We start from the raw sequence: 15,591 nt of genomic DNA on the forward strand, positions 1-15,591 counted from the left end.
CAGTTTCCTAGTTTAAGACAGATTAAAATATAATTAAAATAAACCGATACCCGACTGTCCATTTTTTTTTCTAACCCTGTATATAGGCAAACATTTTTGCTGCTTTAATTATGGTAATAAGTTAAATGGAGCTTGTATTAGTATTTAGCCAAGTTTCAAACAAAATTTCTTCTCAAATATCCAAATATAGTTCGAATTTCCCGGGGGTGGAAAAATTTCCCCATACCTGGCAACACTGCTTCAGACAAAGATCAAAAATCGGATATAATCATTACAGGTTGTTTACAACAAACCAACTTTAAATTGTTTCAATCAAAGCAATTTACTCGATTATTCCAAACAATAAAATGACGACGTTTTCCAGGACACAAAATAAATTTACTCCAGCAGGATTGCCGTATACGTAAAAAGCACTAAAAACCCTTTTTAAAAGCAAATATTTGCCCAGGGCAAACTTTCCCGTTAAGGGGTTTTTGCCTATCACCTGGAAACCTCCACTTATTTGCTTTCTTCGTTTCCAGGCAAATAATGTTAGTCAATGGCCAAATTGATGGTTTTTTCGGAATGATTTATAGTTTACCTTACAAATGGCCAGGATGAAGTCGTTAAACTTCTTTACGTGGTTTACATAGGATTTTTTATGCATATCATAATTAATATTAAACTAGAGAAGGTGGAAAGTCGTTTGATTACGTTGTATACAATATGTAGTGCAGGTTACAGAGTGATTCAAAGCAAAGAGATTTTAATTGAATAAACTCTACAAATCTCCCTGTTTAATATGAATTATAAATAACAAAAGACAATCACTGTCCTTGTCAACATATTGGAAAGACATTTCATTGGGCCACCTTGTATAGTTTTTGCAGCTTTTAGACGAAATGTTTATGGTGCACGAAAACTGTTGAAATATATATGAGTAAACACAAAAAGTATTTCATAAACGTAAACGTGCTGAATGGGTTTGGTCATTGTTCGGTAGATATTTTTGTGATAAATATTATGGAGTGCCATTTATCTTTAGAGCTGTTTTCAATTTAAGGAACGATAATTTACGGCTAAAGAAAAACATACCTTCGGTACCGTGCCATTATTTACAGCAACATGCAGCTTTCCACTGAATCACTCTTACAACACTAGTTAACATGAAAATAGGTTCAGTCGATATGTGTGAAAGTATCAAATGCGTCAACAGACAATTGATTGATGGGGACGTTAATTCCCTTAATCACCGGTACTGAGATTGAATATCACCTTAACCTGCCCTAAATTTTTAAAGGTATATTGTAGGAATCTATTTTCGAAATAATAGGCTAGTTTTCACAAAAATACGTTTATTAATTCAAACAGTACATGCCCGTCAAGGTATTAACAAGTACTACCCATTTTACTACCAATTTACATGCCACTGCCCACCTTATTTTAGCTTCTTTCGTAAATCTCAACCTTAGATAATCATTCCTAACAAAATCAATATCAATATATTTTAAATCCAACAGCAATATTTGCTAACAATATACGACAAACATAAATCAAACAAATTGCAACATTTTTGGTCTCTCGCAAAATTTCCGTTACTATAACCGTTTTCGTGATATTTGATATTTTTGAATTTGCATAAAAATTTTGAAAATTTCGTATTTTTGCCATTTTTGGAGTTTCAGCGACCGCAAAAATATCAAAATATTTGCCTTGAACTACTCTTTCACCTCGTGCTAACCGCAGCTTCATTGAGCATATACAGGATGTTTGAAAAAATATAAAATAAATTAAAAACTGAACTAACATAGTTACCATTTTCAAAACAGCTTCAAGAATGAATGTTATTAGTGTTAAACATTTTTTATCTCAAATTTATTCTTGAATAATTTTACATTATATGTTTTACAAAATAGAGAAAAACAGTTTGAACTTGCTGTTTTGTGTGTTGCCAACACTTAAACATGAAAATAGTTAAGTTTACATTTACATCTGGAGAAAGTTTAAATATTTCATTTTCTCCAGGACTCAAAAAAGTTAAATTACACCAAAAACAACAAACCTTAATGGGTTTTGCAGTGAAAAAATTGAGAATATTTTGAAGCAAAAATGGACCGAAATGACATCCTATTTGTTATTAAACAAATTAAAAAACTAGTAATTTTTTCGTGTAACCGCTCTACTTTTATAGCTTTATGGAGTTTGACAGTTGTCACATTTATACGAAACCAAAGTAAGTCAGAAACAGACAGCCAAACTGTCAAGAGTGCGCTCATGGAGCTATAAAATGTATTTAATTCAATTCAAACTATGGTTTTTCGAGTATGAAATTGAATTTTGCTGTTTTAAGGTTCAGACCAGACCAAAGGGATCCGAAATTGACTGTCAAATGTCACAACTGTCAAAACTTCACTCATAACAGTATAAAAATGGATTTGATGAGTTATACCGTTTTGCTTCTAGAGGACGGCAAAGATTTTTTTCTAGTATTTTTATGAATATCTCGAAAACGGTTTGAGTTAGAGATGTGAGATTTTTACCACGTATATAGTATAGGTGGGGGGCAACTTTTACTAAATATGACATTTTTCTGTACAGTGCACCGTTTGACCTAGAAAAATATATATATATATAAACAATCTTTATTTCCAAGAAAAAACGGCTATCGACCATTACGGTCTTTCTGCCTATGTATACATGTTTTTTTAATATGTACAGGTAATCTTATTTCTAATTAATATATACAAATTATACATTGAGAAAAAAAAAAGTTCTAATTAAAATGTTCTAACAGGGTGAGAGCGGGGAAAAGATAACGGGATTGTCTAGTCTGTCTGGTTATGCATAGTGGATTTACAATTGTCAAGTTGTTTGGGTTATTTTTCCACTTGGTTTGTAGTTGTATGAGTCTGTCAGTTATTTTAGTCATGTTCGTACGTTCGTAGAGAAGTTGGTTGGATGGGTTGTGTAGTGGGTTTGCAGGATGTCGTATTTTTGTTATTAGTCTTAGAGCAATCTGTTCAGTAATTTGTGTATATTTTTTAGTCTTGTCCGTAGCGTTTGCTCTAAGTAAGTGTCCGTAGTCCAGGACCGGTCTACAGATGGATTTGTATATTTGAGTTGCCGTTTTTGTACTAATGCCTTTGTTTTTGTATGTTAGTGACCTAAAGTGTTTTGTTCTTTTAATGATTTCAGTCCGGACATTTTTAAGGTGTTTTGTGAATTTTAGTTTTTGGTCCAGTGTTATCCCTAAGTATTTAACGTCTTGTTTGGGATCAGTTGTGTGTCCGTCTGCGGTTATGTTTGGTGAGTCGTTTTTTATTTGATGGTTCAGTAATAAAAGCTGGTTTTTAGTTGCGTTAGGCGTTAGTCTCCATCTGTAGAACCATGTCATGGTGTCGTCAGTAAGTGATTGTAGTTTTGAAACTGCTTTTGTTGTAGTTTTGTCGTGAACAATAAGTGCAGTGTCGTCTGCGTATTGTAATATGTATGCTGTTTCGTCAATATGATTTTTGTCTTGTTTGTTATGGTTGTATATGTCATGGCAGTACAGATTATATAGTAAAGGTGAAAGAGGTGAGCCTTGCGGTAGTCCCTGCTCAGGGCTGAAGGAAAAGGAGAGTTTGTTGTCTATTCGAACGTGCAGTTGTCTGTTTTCCAGTAAGTTTCTGATAGTGTAAAGTAAGTATTTTGGTGTGTTAAGTCTATGTAGTTTGTAGAGTAGTCCCTTATGCCAAACACTGTCGAAAGCTTTGTTTATGTCCATGAATAGACATGCTGTTTTATTGTTATTGAGGTGTGTTGTTTGTATGTTGTTGGTTAAGATGAAAAGTGGGTGTATAGTCGAGTGCTTTGGTTTAAAACCAAACTGGTATGGTGGTATATGTTGTCCGATCTGCTCTTGAAGTCTGTTTTTCTAGAAAAATAAAAAACTGTATTTCTGACATTTTTTACAGGGGGTACCAACAATGGATATTTCCGAAAATTTTTTGAATTTTGAAAATTGTCTTTGACTGCCTAGATAGCTTTAAATTAACAGTATAAATGTGACATGAAGTGTCATTTGTGAAAATATCAATTTTTAAGAATGCCACGCCCTAAAAACTGTCAAAGTTGACATCATTTTTAGGTCATCTCCGAAACCGTACTAGTTAGAGCAAAATGGACGTCAGGTTTGTGTTTCCCAGTTTGAAATTAGTAAAAAAAGCTCATTTTGATTGAGCAAAATCCAATATGGCCGCTGTTAGTATAATACGCCCAAAAACACCAAATTTGAGTCCAAATATGGTGCACTTTTCCAAAAAATTGTCCATAACTTGCTGATTTGAAACATTCTGTAGAGACACACCACATAACAAAAGAAAGCTAATGAATGGGGCTATCATGTGGCGTTAAGCGGGCAGGTCTAAGTTCCACCGTTTAGCCGCAAGAGGACGTCAAAGTTGACTGACAAAGTTTTTCTTGAATATCTCAGAAACGCCTCAAGTTAGAGTTCTGAAATTTGTTTATATTGCCTTCAAAGTTAGCATTACAATTTAGGTATATAACGTTCAAATTTAATTCCTGGTACGACAATTCCTCTACATCACGTTACATTTCTAGGACAATAGCATACATATTATATGAAAGCAGCCTGCAGCCCACTGAAACATAAATTTCCCCGGGTTTCCCGGTCGACAATAAATAATGCATCCCTTTTGAAGCAATAAAATCGTTTGTTACACGGTTAGCAATAATAGGATTCAACCAGGAGAGTTTCCAAATTCATAACTGCACCGTATTCGTAGAAACTTTGCTGGGGCATTAGCATTGATATCTTTAATTACTGGTGCGGATCTAAGCCGAGAGTGTAATTGAAATTTGAGGTGCGGTTTAAGTAGTTCACGACCAACGTTTTCCTTGTAAAGTGGATTTGCTGTAGTAAATCTTGTTTTAGAATTATCGTCATTACTTCTAGTCTAGTTTCACCAAAATCTAGTTCGCCACAACCTAATTTAACTTTGTAAAGATTTAGTTTTCAGTTTCTATTACATTATTACGTTATATTTTGACAGATGACATTTGGCTGTCAATACAGCTCTCTTTTGTTCAGTTCTACACCTGGAAACTGTCAAATTCGATCCCATCGTACAAACAAATAATTTAAAAGTAACGAAATTAGTTTGACTCATGTTGAATGCATTTAATACTTTCATCAGTGCATTTGTAACATTTGGTTGCCTGTTTCTGACTTAATTTTAGTCTGTTTTTAAATATGACAACCGTCAAAATCCGAGGAAATATGCGTGCAACGATTTAACCCGAAGTAGATATCAACTGTTGCTTAGTTTAAATGGGACACCTTGTATACTTATTGCATTTTTGGATTCTACCTCAAATTCTAGACATATTTCGTGTATTAATGTCATACACTTTTCTGTATCCGTTTCTGAGATATTTACCGTTTTATGTGAAATTTAATATTTTCAGTCTCCAAAACAATAATTTTTGTCGTCTTATACAAGGTTTGTTGTAAGAGTGGGTGAAGAAATCGATAAAATATATCATACAGGATGGTCAAAAAAAGAGCTCAAGACAACAGTCCTAAAAAAGCACGTTCTCTGATTATCTGTTCAAAATTAAGGTAAGTTTGTATTAGGTCACTTATTTGAAAAATGTATGCTTTAAATTGATCCATTGAACCACCCTGTAACTGTCAAAATAATCGAGTTATTGAAGGTTAAAGTAGTAGCTGTCAAATTCCATCAAAACTGTCTTTATTATCAAACAACTCGTTTATTTGCAACACTTTGTATAGACTTTTTTATGTCGATGGATAGAAAATATAACGGGCTTTCCAAAAATATGGCCGTTTGTATTAATAGGGTGCTTCGTTTGGCCGCCAGAGGGCTCCAAAGCTAACTAAACGTTTTTCTTGACTGTAACCACTCTAACTTCTTTGAGGGATTTTTTTTTAATCGGTCATGTACGGCTCTGATATTTGGCACAAACCTAGCACAGTGAGTGTCAAATTTAGATCCGCAGCAAAACTGTAGAAAAAAAATCTTTAAAGTCGATTTTCGCTTGCTCTAAGTAGCCAACATAACGCAAAACCCATTGGAATAGTGGTGGCTTTTCAGGCAACTTAGGCCCTTACGAAAATTGTCATTTGCAAAATCGGTTTTTTCGAGAAATTTCTATGCATTACATCGTAGTAGACCTAGTAGCTCATGTAACCGTGTTTTCTTAATTTTCCCGGGTCAAATAAGCCCTAACCAGTCAAAAAGTGTTTCTTGGGCACCCTGTCTGTAAACCGTAAATAACACTCGTATTTGAAACACCTTGTATTTACTTTTAAATGTCGATGGATATCCAACGAAATGAGCTTTCCATTGACGTACAAAAGTCGGTTGGTTTTTTTGGTGTATCCTTTTTGTTTAATATTCAAAAACCCGTTTAATTGCACTATTTTTGCTAGAGTTTTATACGTCAATGGAGAGCCAATGGAACGACCTTTCTAAAAAGTTTTTAACATGGATTGATAGGTTAGACGGTTTTGCCGCTAGAGAACGTCAAATTGAACTATTTTTTTATGACTTTTTCCGTGCATCCTTTTGTTCAATCTTGAATAACTCGTTTATTTGCACCATTTTTAGTAGTGTTTTATACGTCAATGGATAGCCAATGAAATGAGCTTTCTAACAGTCTCCCAATTTGAATGGATAGGTTAGACAGTTCGGCCGCTAGAGGGTGTCAAAATTGACCAATTTTTTCGTGCATTATTTCGTTCATTCGTCAATAACTAGCTTATTTGCCACATTTTGTACACTTTTATATGTCAATGTATAGCCAATGAAATAAGCTTTCTACTGACGTATAAAAGATGATGGGTTAGGGGTACGGTTTTGACGCTAGAGAACGTGAAACTTTTTAAAAGTAAAATTACAAAATTCATAATTTTTCATTGTATTCCAACGGAATTCATTAAAATTACCAAACTTTATTTATGTTTAAATTTGAATTTAGATGTTTTCAAAATACCAATGTTCCTCCAGTAATGCCCATTAATTCCTAAAATTTGTACACCATAATGCCCCAGCGGTTTACCCCTCGTCAAAATCTTCTCCATAAAGCTGTAAAACCACAAAACCCTTTTAATATCCAGTAAAATTAGTATAAGCAGTACCAAACGTATTTTATAGCTTTCTGAGTGGACTTTTGACAGTTATGACATTTGGCCGTCAGTTCTGTCCTAAACCTGGAAACTGTCAAATTTGATCCCATGGAAGTACAAAACAACAAAACATATTATAACAAAATTACAGTGACTTTGGTTGAATGCATTTAAAACTTTTATCAGTGCATTTTGACATTTGTAACATTTGGTTGCCTGTTTCTGACTTAATTTTAGTCTGTTTTTAAATATGACAACAGTCAAAATCCTCTCACACATATCCCATGGAGGTATATTATACATAACAACGAAACATACTTCAAAACAGGGATGTAAAAGCGGAAATTTTTTAGTCGAAAAATTTCCAGTTTCAGAAATTTACCGGAAAATTATATTATCTTGAGAGGAAGGTCAACTTGTCATTGTCATTGTCAAATTTGTCAATGTTATTGTCAAACTTGTCATTCTCTAATGAGGTAACTTAAGGCATCTAAATTTAATGATAAAAGTCCATTAAACTTTAATTTGGATTGATATTGATGGTTGGTACAACTAATTAAAAACGAATTATTTTTGAAATTTCAGATTTTCCAATTTTTCCGGAAAATTACCGAATAAATTAACTGTAAATTTTCGCCAATCACTAGTACTTTGTATTTCTGCTTTTCACATGAACAATATGAACAGTTTTGACAGAATTAACAGGTAAATCTGAATATTTTTGATTTTCAAATCTTCAGGCTTGCCAACTAAACATCACTTCTACCAATAAAAATTTTTTTTACTAAGACATTTCTACCAAATAGAAACTGCTTTGCTGCAGAAAACCAGTTATTCAAAAACCAAATTTGTACCCACTTTGCATCATTTTAGCAACCACATCTGTCCTAGTTTTTCAGGTGATTGATTCATAACATTTCCTTCTTAATTGTAGGTTTTTCCAGCCATATTGTTCAAAAAAAAAAAACCGCAAATCAAATAACTGTACGGTTTTTATGTTTGATAGCACACCCGCTTAGCGCTTAAATGATTTTATAACGCAAGCAACCCAAGTGGAAACCTAAATTGTTACACTTGTTTGGTTAATACAAGAAAATTTACAGTCAATGGTTTCATACAACTTTATTGGTTTAATAATTGAGTATCAAAGGTTACAGTCTTCGTTTCAGCTTGCATACACAACAAGCTGGGATTTTGAACAAATCAAAACCAATTCCCATGGAGTTATTAAAGTAAGCCAGTTTAACTGCCTTGTAGTTTTGATGGCAAACACTGTTGTAACCTGCCCTAATGCTGTCGCACCTATAATCACTGTAAAGCTTTTTTAGTATCTAGTTTTGTTCACCTGAAATTTCTATACCTAACATTAGGTTCCACACATCTTTCAGTTTCAATGAATTGCTGGTATTGGGCGTGGTTTACTATGGTTTTTACGTCCCCCTTTACGTTAGGTAAAATTTGGGGTGCATAGTACTGGTTTCTCTTCACCTTGCACAAACTTTCACCACTTTCCTCCTCGTCATAACTGGACCAACCTCCTCTAAGACCTACAATTGTCAAATAAATTATTATATAGCCAAAGATTGATTTGATTGTACCTATTTGAGGCCCACTCAAAATGAAGAATTGTTTCTCCTTAGGGTGGGTTTCCAGGTACCTTTCAATCTCTTGGTAAGGGTAGTTTGGGTCGGTACCATCGTTATCGTCTGCAAAAAAGCTGGTGAACTCCAGCTGAGATGTGGGCAAGTTTTTAGGCTGCCTGGAACTTTCTGTCGTACAATTTTTATTAAATATTTGGAATTTAGGTAAATCTCTATAGTACCTTTGAGTAATGTAGCCCTGTTTCTTGACAGTGTACTAAGGCAATCTGAATATTGTGTCTGAAAAAAGAATGTTATCAAAGTTTCACTATTTTGACGGTTGTTGATTTTTATTTTAAAAATATTGTCATCTTTCTGTCTATCTTGCTTATTTGTGAATTGAGCCAAATTAATCTTGTAAATCACACTACTTGCCGAACTTTTCTTATAGTGTCGATTTTTGCTAAAGTGCTTTTCAACACACTATTTCCCGGTAGTTAATAAGTAACAGAAAAACAGGAAACCGAATATAATTTTGAATTTTTGTTTTTTACATTTGGAAATTGTTTGTTTGACACTTACAAACTAAAAACTGGTTTGATGTTACAAATTTGCAAATCATTTAAAATTGTGGTGGTTTGAAATTTGAACACCCTGTAACTCGGCTATTTTTGAGAGTTCAGGGAGGTTCAACCACTCAAATTAACCGTATTGAGCTCCTCTTTCCAGTGGTGTTCAGCAAAAATTATATCTAAAAAATTGCGTACAGGGTGACTAAAAACACTCAATCATCATAATTTTCATGCACACCCTGCATACTGGAAGCAAAAATGGTCCTGCAAATTTACGATGTTGGGTTAAGGAGTTCATTAGGAACACTTTTGGTCTCTTTAAATTTTTTTGTAACTTTTACCGTTTTCGAGTTATTTAGGAAAAACTGTTTTAGTGCAACAAATTTACAAATCAGTAAAATTGTGATCTAAAATTTGAACACACAGTCAGAGACAAAATGGCCTGTGAAACCCACTTGGAGTAACCGAATCATGTTTTTAAGCACATTTTTGGTATCCTCATTAAATTACCTAACTAATGACATAAACAAACACTACAAAATCAGGTAAAGCAGGAAGAAAAGTGATGTCAAATTATAAACTGTCAGAGAGATGGTTTGAAAAGACGAAATTTCCTGTAAAACTCACTTTGAGTGAGAAATTTACTGTTTTAAGCAGATTTTTTTAATCCTCATTTGATTTCCTATCCAATAACCTGAAAAACACTACAAATACATACAATTTAATAATTCAATAGTAGGAAGTGTGTAACCAAGAATGCAACTCAAATTAAAAACATGACATAGTGCAACCAAACATGAATGAAGTTTAATTACCGTTGTAGTATTACAAAATTAATATTTATGCATGTACATATTAAAAGTGTTGTAAATAACATTAAATTAACCATATTTAGTTACTTACTACGTAGGTGATAACCAAGTAAAATCCAATATATGTGTAATACATCGTCGAAACACAAAACCAAAATAGCGCACGCAAAAAAAAAGCGGAAATACGAATCTGGGGAATTTCTTATTGGAAATATCCGAAACCACGATCGACACTTGCGAATTTGCTTAAGATGAAGTAGGAATTTTTACTTAAATTGAAACAACAAGATTAGGAAACGGTGGGGGAGGAGCAACAAAGAAACGATTTTATGCAACCCTCTTCGTTTTTAAGCCAATAGTAACAAGGGAATCATTTATCAGCCTTGTATGATCTGATTTATCTTCTTTTATTGTGTTAATAGCTAAATATGAACTAGGGTTCATCGATCATTCGTAAAGGGACATCATAATCAAATATTGTTTTATTTTTACTTATTATGACCTAACCGTTTAAATATCAGGTAATTAGTAAACAATCTGTTTACGTAGGTAGTGGTTTAGGAACACTGCAAAAAATTATTGCAAATTTATTACAATAATAAAGTAAAGTGACGTTATACCATTTCCTGTTTCCTGAACACATTAAAGCGTTACAAGATTTTGATATAAAAGTTGTTTTAATTACTTGAGAAATTACAGTATTTTGCTAAAAGAAAAGTAATGAGAGTGTTTGATTTATTAAAAAATTTGTACATATTTGCCAAATAACAATCTTGATGATTCCAATAGAAGATCACTAATGAAGAAATGATGTGACAGGATTTTTCTCAGCTTCTCAAAATAAGCTAAAATTTATTTGAATAACACTGTTGACTGCATTATCAAATTTACCAAATTAATTTTTTCAGTATTTTAAAATTTGTGTTTTATTATTTTTCAAAATCACAGGTTGGTGTCATGACGTCAGTGTGCAGAGCAAATTTGACGTCGCGATGACGTAGTTTAACAAAACAATATATTGACAAACTGTCAAATTACGTCATCTCTTTACGGTCTCTTAATGAGGGAAAATGTCAACTTTAACTTTGAAAAGTTTGTAAATTATATTCAAACAGCTGAGAAAGTGAGTTTTAAATTCGCAGCTTGCAACACTGTAAAATTAAATTGACACCTGTCAACAACAGTCATGTGACCCGAAAAATGTTGAATTTTACCTAAAAAGCTTTTGAATTACATTTAAACAACTGGGAAAGTTAAAATTGTAAAAGCACGTCACATGATCGTGACAATTTAAATAAGCAGCTGGCAGCACTGTTAAGTTAAATTGACATCTGTCAACAACAGTCACGTGACCCGGAAAATGTCGTTTGGAGGAATATTTGTATAATATGTTATTTAAAAAACAATGTTTAAACGAGTTTACAGCCACTGTTTCACCTATTTCGTTTAAACAAATAATGGGGTATTTTCAAAGCCATGCAAAAAATGCAATTTGCAACACTGGAACAGTATTCAAATCGTATAGGACCACAAAAAACACGTTAGTCATAATATTCAATGCGCTAATTAATAGAACATTTGGTTTATACAGAATATAGAATATACCTGAAGCTCAGAATTTCCTAAAATTGTTTAACGTTAGGGATTTAGTTAACTAAAACCTTAAATTACAGCATTATTCACTTTCAAATTCAATACTATTTGAGTTTAGTTATAGAATCTATAATAGCATAATTGATCTTCTATCTTGATCTCCAACTTTTCCACAAATGGCCCATTTGAAACAAAAAATCTTAATAACTTTGGTAGTCCAGACTGTTTTTATCTGTGTTAAATCGAAAATAACCTCACGTACAAGAACAAAAATGGCCTTATAGGTTCTTAAATCGGTGTGAACGGTTTTTCCTGTCCTGAGTGTGCGATTGGCAATGGAAAATCCTGTAGCTGTGTTACTAAAAGGGGAATCTATACGATATTTTGCTCTTTTTTTTAGTCGGCCGCGTTCATTTATTGTATTTCGTTCTGCTGGCAGAATCGAAGCGAAACCCACAAGCATTTTGGGATTCCCCTTGGGAACTTCTGGTAACACAGAGATAAGAAGTATAAGGAAATTCGGGTGTTTAAGACAGTTTTGTATGCCTGAAGGGCCAATTTCTATTCAGCTGGTTTATAGAGCACTTATGACCATTTGGACAGTAAAAATGACTTTGACAACTTGCTTTGTTACTTCTTCAGTTTTGGGCATAACCGGTTTATGATCGCTTTGAATAATCGAATCGTCATTTGGTTGATCGATGGACTAAGACACAAACCACAACCTAAAATTGAATCATAGATAGAAGGCAATAGGAAAATGAAAATAAGTGTAAAGATATTGAATAAAAAGTTTTTGCCTAATTTTTGTTTGAATCAGTGTTGCCATTTCTAAGAAAAATTCTTCACTTCTGGGGAATTCAAATCTTATTGGGATAATTTGGTAAATACTAATACAAAGCTCCATTTACCTTATTCAGTAAAACAGCAAAAATATTTGTCAATACATACAGAGTTAGAAGTAATTAGTTAGTAAAAGTAATTAGACAATAGTGACGTGTATCTGTTTATTTTAATCATATTTCAATCTGTCATAAACTTGAAAACTGTCAAATACCTCTCCAAGAAGCTATAAAACTACAAAACTTGCCTAAAAGCAATACAATCAATGTAAATCATATTAATGATTATAATCACAATTTTATAGGTTCATTAGTAGTTTTTTTGGGTCACAATGGTGGTAACTATTAAATACAATCATGAAACTATTAAACTATAAAACATTGCTTAAAGGCAGTACAATCAGTACGACTCCGTATATAATGCTAGTTTATAGGTCTATGAATACAATTTTAACAGTTAATCTGTTACAAACATTTTTCATTCATTTAACATTCAATGAATGAATAAGACTTTTCTGCCCTAATCGAAATACTTCGATTATATCTTCATTCATTCTTAATCACCCATCAATACTTCCATAAAATTTTGGTTTTGTATTAACCCACTTTGTAATAGATAAAATATTGTGGTAAAAAATACTAATTGCCGAAACCTAATGATTAATAAGTGTTGTAATTATATAAAGCTGCACCAGAAAATTTGGAACACACACTTACGACCGAGTGGTTTAAGTACAGTTAGACATTACCAGTTACTTGTAATATTGTTATTAATTTCACAATTTTCCAAATGATTTACTACGTGTTTGTATTACTGGTGAGTATCACACATTTTTTAACTAGTAAAATAGCTTCTTTTTATACTTTAATCATCATTTCATATGAACAACTTTGAGTGAGTGTTTACTCTATCATTTACAACTAGATAACCCACTCAGTAAGAAAACTTTATTTTATTTAAATGAGTTTACAGGCTTTGTCCAGGTTTCATGATGTTACTACCATGCACCTTAAAACTCGTTGGAATATTGAACAACTATACACCAAAGGTATGTTTGTATTAAAATTTCTTTCACACTGTTGTTTCACTCATATCTATTGTAGACATTGAAATAGAAGAAAGGCTGGTATACAGCTCTGGTAAAGACACTGATAATTGGATAAAGGAAGAACCAGAAGATTACTACCCTGAAAAGGAAATCAGGGAGTATCTAGAAGCTCATCCTCATGTAGTTCAAAATTACCTGTTTGAAACGTCTTTGAGAACAGGTTGAAACGTATTTTACCTGTATGGGATTTTTTTTATCAGCTTTTTTACAGTTGTTAATCACGAAGATGAGTATAAAGTTTGTCCGGTTGTTACACAGCCTTTCAATGGTACTCAATTACCGGACGTTCAATTTGGGAAGTTACGGTATATTGTGCATATACCAAATTTGGTTCCGAACCTGGAAATCAATTATTGTAACACTGGCCGGTAAGTTTCCAATTTCTGATACCAATAAATTATATAACTTATTGTACTTTCAGTTATCCAGAAAGGCAAAAATGCTCCGAGTTGCATGGATCAGTTTCCTCAAAACCAGTTTCCTGTCAAATGATGAATCAAACGGTACAACTTTTGGCTGGTAGTTTCGATAATAATACAACGTTTACTGTACGAAAGTACGAATTTGATATTCCATACTACTGTACATGCATGTTTGTCAATAGACAATAAATTATTATTGATATAGTTTGGTTTTATTTCGTGTTTTACCTCTACTTGTGTATCAATCTTAATTTTAAACCTATTTACGTAAAGTTCTATAAATGTCAATTTATCAAAAGCGTTTGTGGTTGCATTTATTAAAATTGAACAATGTTGTGGAATGTAGCTGATTGTCTGGTTTGAAACCAATCGTAATAAACTTAGTTAAGACACACAGTCAAATAACTTATTTAATAATTACAATACAAATACATTACAAAAATAAAGCATTAAAAGTAAAATATGCTAACCAGTTTTTGTCTTGTTTCTAAATAATGCTTTCAAGAAATGGAATTGATATACATTTTTGCTAACAAGTTTCTTGATGAGAGTGGCTAATTAGTTGTATTTAATCTCTTTGAAAGTGAATTTAGCATTTTTGTGAACTAATAGATTTTTAAACTATTAATAAGCAGCTAAAATATTGTAGGGGTTGCAGTACTACATTTAATGTCATATTAGGTTTGTTTGCAGAGGCAATTTCTGACTGGTTTTCAACTGAGTTTCATTGGTTGAATGTTCACGTGACTATCACATTTTCTGACTTGTGGCCAATGGATTTGCCTATTTCTCAGATTTCTTGATTCTGTCTGCGAACAGACTTATTCGTCAGGTCGTTTTTCTAGTGGAAACTTGCTTTCAGCCTAAACTAAGAAAAAATTTCAAATGTCACACTGCACACACTACAGGGTGATTACAAAAAAGTTTTCCAGTCTTTCTTCAGACTTAGTAGAAGAGATCAAAATGGGTGTCAAACAATTTCAACTTTAAGGAGCATTAACTCAGTTTTTTGTTACATTCTTAGGTATACTTTACATTATGATAAAAAGCCATACAATGCTAAAAAAGTTGGGTAATTAAAATAAGTGTTCAGGCAAGTCTTTTCTCGATAAACTAACTGTCGACTATACAAGATGGTTAATAACTCTGCAAGGAGCTAAACTAGCACTAAACACTCTGTATACTTTGCCACACTTTCTGAAACAACATGATCTATTTTTTACTGTTAATTTACTTTTATTAGGTTAAAAAACGTTTGTTAGAAAGGTCAATCACTTTTTTGGTAACAGGGGGATTTCCCAAACAAAAATCACAGTTTTAATAACTTCAACTTTTTATTGATTTGTACATCATCAAGCAATTTAAAGCCGGGGTCTGGTTGCGAGCTGTTCACCATGAGCATGTACCGATCGGTTAATTAAGTCCAATCAGTAGTACTTAGGCTAGGTTCGTGACTGTACCGGTAGTACCGAAAAAATAGGGAATTTCAGTTTGTGGTTTTTTGACTTGATAAATGGAAACCTGGTTAA

General features: G+C 32.9%; 3 protein-coding genes across 3 annotated transcripts in view; 1 reads left to right on the plus strand and 2 right to left on the minus strand.

Annotated features, from left to right (window-relative positions):
- Window positions 1-1,215, minus strand: part of LOC145735107 (RYamide receptor-like) — a 70,491-nt gene extending 69,276 nt beyond the window's left edge. Inside the window, exon 1 of the mRNA XM_081988848.1 lies at window positions 1,075-1,215. The gene's annotated coding sequence lies outside the window, so the exon portion shown is untranslated. The remainder of the gene's footprint in view (window positions 1-1,074) is intronic.
- A 7,032-nt stretch (window positions 1,216-8,247) lies between these two features.
- LOC145736053 (uncharacterized) lies at window positions 8,248-10,328 on the minus strand. Its single transcript, XM_081990275.1, has 5 exons — window positions 10,188-10,328; window positions 8,955-9,012; window positions 8,731-8,901; window positions 8,493-8,679; window positions 8,248-8,443 (listed from the first exon to the last, which is right to left on the minus strand). Exons 1-5 carry the CDS (start codon window positions 10,230-10,232, stop codon window positions 8,284-8,286), a joined length of 621 nt encoding a protein of 206 aa, XP_081846401.1. The 5' UTR covers window positions 10,233-10,328; the 3' UTR covers window positions 8,248-8,283.
- A 2,871-nt stretch (window positions 10,329-13,199) lies between these two features.
- LOC145735828 (uncharacterized) lies at window positions 13,200-14,264 on the plus strand. Its single transcript, XM_081989922.1, has 5 exons — window positions 13,200-13,348; window positions 13,505-13,580; window positions 13,636-13,800; window positions 13,852-14,008; window positions 14,062-14,264. Exons 1-5 carry the CDS (start codon window positions 13,322-13,324, stop codon window positions 14,249-14,251), a joined length of 615 nt encoding a protein of 204 aa, XP_081846048.1. The 5' UTR covers window positions 13,200-13,321; the 3' UTR covers window positions 14,252-14,264.
- Window positions 14,265-15,591: the final 1,327 nt, after the last annotated feature.

The sequence above is a fragment of the Ips typographus genome, linkage group LG11, assembly GCF_016097725.1.
Source record: "Ips typographus isolate SLU linkage group LG11, UJ_Ityp_2.0, whole genome shotgun sequence".
NCBI lineage: Eukaryota > Metazoa > Arthropoda > Insecta > Coleoptera > Curculionidae > Ips > Ips typographus.